General features: G+C 37.5%; 2 protein-coding genes across 2 annotated transcripts; one reads left to right on the forward strand and one right to left on the reverse strand.

The window, feature by feature from the left end:
* On the forward strand, positions 1 to 3828 carry LOC134742829 (band 7 protein AGAP004871-like). The gene is made up of 6 exons (XM_063676015.1): positions 1 to 88; positions 253 to 408; positions 553 to 650; positions 2266 to 2427; positions 2964 to 3129; positions 3724 to 3828. The coding sequence occupies exons 1-6, from the start codon at positions 8 to 10 to the stop codon at positions 3826 to 3828; spliced, it is 768 nt and encodes a 255-aa protein (XP_063532085.1). The 5' UTR covers positions 1 to 7.
* A 217-nt stretch (positions 3829 to 4045) lies between these two features.
* LOC134742730 (cuticle protein 19-like) lies at positions 4046 to 7329 on the reverse strand. Its single transcript, XM_063675919.1, has 4 exons — positions 7231 to 7329; positions 6006 to 6233; positions 5426 to 5599; positions 4046 to 4220 (listed from the first exon to the last, which is right to left on the reverse strand). Exons 1-4 carry the CDS (start codon positions 7246 to 7248, stop codon positions 4128 to 4130), a joined length of 513 nt encoding a protein of 170 aa, XP_063531989.1. The 5' UTR covers positions 7249 to 7329; the 3' UTR covers positions 4046 to 4127.
* Positions 7330 to 7601: the final 272 nt, after the last annotated feature.

Genomic DNA, 7601 nt, shown 5'->3' on the forward strand with positions numbered 1-7601 from the left:
TGATCCAATGATAGAGAAGTTTTTAGTATTTTTATCCGTAATATTGGTTATTATATTATTTCCATTTTCTCTGGCATGCATTTTTATAGTAAGTTTACATCGTTTTGTTTCATTTTATTTTGCTTAACTTGGTTTTGCTAAGTTATTTTTCCATTATATTGTTGTTGGTTGAAACAATCAGAAAGTCAAATCTATAAAAACTGTCAAAACCAAACTAAAAATTAAACCCATTGTATTTATTTTGCATTGTAGAGTGTCCGCCAATTTGAACGCATCGTAATATTAAGAAATGGCAAAATTCTCGACAACCGATGTTATGGCCCAGGACTAATTTGCTACTTGCCCTGCATTGATAATATTAAATACATAGACCTTCGAATTATGTGCCACACTCTGCCACCGGAAGAGGTGAGTTTTGGGAAATTTTATGCGTTATGAAAATATTCTGTATATTGTATTCTGTGTTGTGTATTGTCTGTATATGACATTTATTTCGGTAGGTAATACGTAATACTCATATCTTTAAAACTAATTGTTATATTTCTGATACAGTGTTTAACCAAAGACTCTTTAACTCTAACTGTGCAAGCGGTGGTTTACTACAGAGTAGTAGACCCATTATGGTCGATAATTAACGTGGCTGATTTCAAGTAAGTGAACTACGCTCAAAAGCATTGAAAATAAGTTAATGCATATTGTAATTTTTGCTAAATGTGACCTATTTTTATTGCTCAAAACTCAATAACTCTTGGTTATATGCGTCGTTGATTAACTAGTACTGGACAATAGAGAAGAAATATGAAAATTAGTGTGTCTGAATAAAATGACTGAGAAATATAAGTACGCGACTTATAAGGTACAGACATTCGCCATCTGATATATCGGAGCGACCGAGGTGTTAAATTTTTTCTGAACACGCACTCAAACGCCTTGACAATAGAGCCGAGTTCAGATATTTTTGAGCACCTCGGCCGCTCCGATATATCTGATGGCGAATGTACATACTGCCACACAAGGTATAATGTCCTATAGTTAGACTCACAATGAGGTCGTACTCGTATTTCTTCTTCTTCTTATCAGCCTTCTATCGCCCACTGCTGAGCATAGGCCTCTCCTCGCGTACGCCACTTATCCCGGTCCTGAGCCAATCTCATCCAGAAGTGACCCGCAGTCTTCCGAATGTCGTCCACCCAACGAGCCAACGGACGCCAGGCACTCCTTTCGTCTGAAAGCGGCCACCATTCCGTTAGCATTTTGGCCCACCTGCCATCACTCTGTCTGGCAACATGTCCCGCCCAGCTCCATTTAAGTTTGGTAATGACGTATCCGACGTCTTGCACTTTGGTGCGGCGTCGGATCTCGGCATTCCTCACTCGGTCTTGAAGTTTGATGCCGAGCATGGCGCGCTCCATGGCTCTCTGTGCCACTCGGATTTTATGCACAGCCTCCTTAGTGAGCGTCCATGTCTCGGCACCGTAGGTCATGGTGGGCAGGACACATTGGTTATAGAGACGAGTTTTCAGGCATTGTGGAATGTTAACGGGTTTGAGGATGTCCGCTAGTTTATTGAATGCCGCCCAACCCAGCTGGATTCACCTGGAGATCTCCTTCTTCTGATGTGTTTTGTCAAATGATAGAATATGTCCAAGATACACGTATTGCTCGACCACCTCCAGTCTTTCGTTCCCAACCATAATGGTTGGAATCGATTTACCGGGGATGTTCGTCATAACTTTAGTCTTGGACATATTCATCTTAAGACCTATCTTCAAAGAAGCATGGTAAAGGCTTTCAACCATGCCTTGAAGATCTTCCAGGGTCTCGGCAAACAATACAATGTCATCAGCAAATCTCAGGTGCGACAAGAAGACACCATGGATATTGATACCACACGTACTCGTATTTAATGTAGTGTAAGTTTTGTATTTGCACCTAGAGTTCCCGACCCGTTCGGTCATTCGGTGTGACATTTATAACTTTTATTGTCTTCGGTTACCGCGATAGTTACTCATGAAATAAAAGAAATAGAAAATGAAATAAAACTATGAAAACGGATTATATCGCGTATATTGAATTTATAATACATCCCGACGTTTCGAACCCTTTACAGCGTTCGTGGTCAACGGGGTTCGAAACGTCGGGATGTATTATAAATTCAATATAGGTATAATATATTTTCATAGTTTTATTTCATTTATAACTTTGTTAAATTGTGATTGTGAAAGTGAAAATATTGCCTAAAGACAATTAATACTTCCTTTACAGCATGTCGACTAAGTATTTGGCGGCAACTGCTCTTCGAAATACTATTGGGAGACATAGATTATCCGAACTTCTCGTCAATAGAGCTGAAATATGTTCTGAAGTTTTAGAGGCTATGAAACCATTAACAACTAAATGGGGTGTTTTTGTCATAAGAATTGAAATGTAAGAGATTTTTATTTTTTACGTTTTTTTTAACCTACCTTATTTCTATGTAGGTATATTAATTTGAATCTAATCTTTGAAGCTAAATTAGAACCACTTGCTGACTTTTCCGTCAGCAAATCTCGTTCAAATTGAGAGTCAGTATATCAAAGGGGCTACCGAAAACCGAAATTTCCAAATTGCGGGAATCTTTCTCTTTTACTCCAATGAAGGCGTAATTAGAGTGACAGAGAAAGATGCCCGCAATTTGCGAACTTCGATTTTTACGGTTATATATATCCCAGTTCCCTTTCGAACTCAAGTAAAATATTTTAGGTTTTGTAAATTTTCCCTCAGGCTCCCATGAGTCGTAGCAGAAAGCCAGGACAACGCTAATAGGAAGATGATGAATGATTAAGAACATAATGTCTAAGATGTCATAATGATATAATCAATTAGCAATTTTCTGTGATGTTTCGATTTTCGAGTGTATGAGTCTATTGTATTGTAAAGCTTTTACTTGTAATAACCTATTTGACGTTACTTTTGTTTAACAGGAACAACATATCAATACCACTTCAGTTAAAGCAAGCTATGGCAACGGAAGCCGTGTCATTAAGATTATCGAATGCCAAGATCATGGTGGCGCAGGCCGAAATAGAGTCAACCAAAAGTCTGGAAAAGGCTACATCTATGTTGATGGACAATCCCCTTGGCATGCAGGTGAAACTATTATTTCAGTTTTTTTCAGGTCGTTTTTGAAATAAATTTACTTGCTGTGTGGGGACGGGTATTTTTTCTGGCAGGGTCGCCATGCAGGAACGGGATAACAACGAAATTAATAAATGAACACACTTTACTACGAATAGGATAGCGTTTAAATATACTAGAGACTGGACACCCATAAGTATTAGGGCTTATGTGGTATACTCACACCAATACAGCGGTCTTTTATGTCCTATACCTCCCAGAAAGGCAACTATACTTAGGTACTTACCCTGAAAATAAGAGTATCCTTTTTATTATAAGTCGATGAAACCATGCTCTGTGAGAATTATAAATTCTAGGAGCTTTTTCTCTTGACTCGAGTATCTAGAGATGCATAACTAACTTATCCTTATCAATAAAAACTGAAAACTTGTTTGTCAAAAACCACAATGAAGAAAGACGAGAGTGAAATAAAAAGGTTAAATTAGTAAAGGAATTGATAAGGCAAAGGACTTTTAATAAAGCTAAGGCCACTTAAAAAGTTTACCTTGTTCTTTAATTCAATTAGTCACAAGATTGCGTAGGTAATAAGAATTTTATTTTTTTCAGCTGAGATACTTACAATCTCTCCAATCGATCGCTGGAGACAAAACTCATACAATAGTGGTTCCGTATTCAAAAGATATGTTGCGCAGTCTGTTTGGTAATAAGTAAATAGCAAAGCTCATGCAAATGTTATTGCTTATTACTTATTACATTTTGATTAATATACGATGTTATTAGTAGGTAGTAGGATCTACATACATACATACTTGTATTGTACGGCTGTTTTAGTATTAATTATATTTTAATTCCCTTAATTTTTTTCATTTATTTATTGATGGTACCTTGGAGATGGGTGCTGCGATATTACTCAAAAAGAAGAACCAAATATTTACTTACGTTTTATTAAAGAGTAAAAAACACAATAATAAATAGGCAACACTAAAACAACAGCTTATTCCCTAACACGACTAGTACTCTCGAGAGTCATCTTGTTGTTCTTTGGCACGACCGTAATGTACCGGTCTTTGGGCTTGCCCGCCCTCCTTTTTATGCACCGTTGCCTGCAAAAAAGTTAACACATTACTATTTGCCATACATGTAACTAGCCCGTATAATAGCATTGGTTGCAGTCACTGACCACGTAATGCACAATTACCTCGCAATTACACTGCCTCTAATTTTTTCACAGCTTGCTTTGTCAACGTTCTGATAAAAATTAAACGCCGTTTGCATTGCGATGTTGTTTTTTCGGGAAAGTGGACCACGGTTGTATGACATTCGCTTTATCGACAACGTTGTATGACTATCGAATGTAAAGCACAGCCGGCCTAGGTAAGAGTTATAAATTTTAAGACAAAACTAGTGCTTCTCTGTCTCAGGATATTTAAAAGAAAGGATTTGGCAAAAGCTGTAAGTAAAGTGTAATACTTAGGTATTTCTTTAAAACTGATTTCATAATTTCGTGAATAATAATTTCATCAAATTATGGAAGAAATAGTTAATAGCAGTACTGATAATTGGGAGATAATACATAAGGGTTGTGCTCCGTGGTTTGTTACGCAACTTGGATCTGGTCTGATATTGTCTAGGTACTACTCGTAGGTACACTTACCTATAGGTGCTTAACAATAGCAAACTAATAGCTAGTATAGACATGATGACAGATTTATGAAAAACTGTCCTATAATGTTAAGAAACATAAATTATTTACTATGAATAACATATTTCTGCATAACTACATTTTAGTTATGAAATAAAACTATGAAAACGGATTATATCGCGTATATTGAATTTATAATACATCCCGACGTTTCGAACCCTTTACAGCGTTCGTGGTCAACGGGTGACACGCGATATAATCCGTTTTCATAGTTTTATTTCATGAGTAACTATCGCGGTAACCGAAGACAATATTACATTTTAGTTTTTAGATTTAACAAAACAATAGTTAGTATTATCTCTTAGAAACAAAAGAGGTGTACCTATAACCATTTGGCGTGTGCTAGTTGTAATTAAGTAGATTTCCATCTTCACAATAGAAAAACTGCATAATACAAAAGGTAAAATTATAAGTATAGATAATAATTTAACATTTCCTAAATCATAACATCAAAACGCCCTTAACCCAAGACATCGGGAAGCGACTGGTTTCGGAAAAGCAGAAAATCGTACTTCATAGCGCTTTTCATAAAATTTATGTCATACAGTCGTGAAACTCGTGAACTGATAATGAGTAATAATGACACACTTAATCTGTTGAACTCACCTGGAAACCGTTCTTCGGGTCAGCGGTGTACCTCACCAGACGGACCGAACCGTCAGGCTCGACCAGTGAGTATTCGCCGTGCACGACGTCCCCGTCGCGGGACTCCTTGTGGTTCTGCAAGTTGCCGGTGTTAGGGTCCTCCACTCCGTACGCGTATTGGTAATCGGGTTTAGCCTGGGGAGACGACAAATTGTAGGTACTGTAAACCGTTATCTGTAAACGGTTAGTTGGGATGTTTGGTGGCATTGGGGTGAACAAGGAAGCAGTGGAGTCGTTGTTGCTAATATTTTGTTTGAATGAATTAATGATTCATGAAAAAGAACATAAAAACACATTATATTGCAAAAATTTTCATGTGTTCATGAACAACTTGAACGGTTATTCTTTAAAAATTCTATTGTCACCAGAATAACGCCGATCACCCTCAATCTAATCATCTAAGACCTTCATTAATATTGTCATCTGTTAAGTTAAAGCGTATGTGTCATGTGTAAAATGATGCTGATAAGACGTTTCCTTGTTAATAACTACCATAATTATCTACCTGCTTACTACTTACCACGTAACAACTTTTACTTACCACGTAATCTACTGTTTTCAAATGGGCGTATTTAGCGGTATCGGGGTGGATTTGACCTGTCTTGTGATCGTAACCGTAATCGGCATGCTGCTGAGCTGGGATCCCTTCAGCTGCTGGCACTTGAACTTCTACGATCTTACCACTCACGGGACCACTGAAACGGTTGTAGGAATAACCCCCATGCTTGGCTGCTAACCCGACGGCTACCAAAGCGAGGAATGTTGTTACCTGCAAAAAAAACAACATAGTTTTATTATGTTGATATTCTAGCCACGCTTTCTCGACAAAAAAACGCAACGACCTTTACGGTGTTTGGGCACTGTCTCGCTATTACTCAATAACATTGGCAATGAAAAATGAACCAAGGAAAATTTGATTCTTAACTAAAGAGAAAAAGCGAATCAATTTATCTATGCTCTTTTATGAAGTAAGTAATTGAATTAGATTTTTGTATAATCTAGTATTACTTGAACTTTTTTCCTAGATCATTGTCTAGACTTACGCAATTTTTATCCAACGGTATTGCTTTAGGTAAACAATAGTTATTTGTGCAACAAGAGAGGAAAGTTGGTTTTTCTTGCGAGTGTTTATTTTGAGTCCCGAGAAAGCGAAAGATTCTATAATTGAATCACGAGCGAAGCGAGTGATTCTAAGGTAGAATCTCGAGCGTAGCGAGGGACTCAAAAACACGAGATGTAAAATAACTTTGCTCTCGTGTTGCACACATAATTTTTCACCTCAGTAGTGAGCTGAGAACATATTAAAGGTTAAAATGTATTTCGAATTACACAGAATAAACAGAAAAAAAAAAGTATTATAATATGTACGATACGATAAGATACGATACGATACGAGACCAGACCGGACCGGACCGGACCGGACCGGACCGCACCGTACAGTACCATACCGTACCGTACCGTACCGTACCATAAAAAAAAAGTAATAAAAGTATGAAGTTCATGGCCTTCACTAAATTAAAAAGCTACATTGTTTCACTCCCTGGAGTGAGGAAAGTCGCACTTTCCTCACTCCAGGGAGTGACGAAAGTAGGCTTGTTCGAGCTGCTGAGGTGAAAAAGATATTCTCACTTCCTATTAGTTATAATACCTAAGTTAAATTATATTTGATTTTTAAGTAGGTACCTATATTAATTAAATATGGTACGTATTTAATGTCGTAAGTAGGTATGGGTGCGTTTATAGTTTATCATGTTATTAATATTTACCTTGAACAGAAATGCCATTTCGAGTATACAAGTGGGGCCTGCAGCGAGAGTCCTGTGGAACTGACGTCTGCAGGCCGGGGGCTGTGGTTTTATACTACCTACAGTATGCAAGCAATCGTGAACTTGCCACTTCGATTGCGCCAAACTATGAATCAATAATTTTTCAATAACTATTTGGCTACGCAGTTACAATTGGCGTTGCGTACAGTTTTCAATAAGGGCCCCGAGTTTTCAACTTTTCACCGAGTAAGCTGAGATTACTGGATCCCTATATTATAGCATGCTTCTGATCAATGAGGGCCATCTCTCATTAATCTGCTGTCTGTGTTATCTGTGTATGATAAGGATCGTGACAGAATTTTTAGTTACTT

Source organism: Cydia strobilella, chromosome 7 (assembly GCF_947568885.1).
Source record: "Cydia strobilella chromosome 7, ilCydStro3.1, whole genome shotgun sequence".
In the NCBI taxonomy this organism is placed as follows: domain Eukaryota; kingdom Metazoa; phylum Arthropoda; class Insecta; order Lepidoptera; family Tortricidae; genus Cydia; species Cydia strobilella.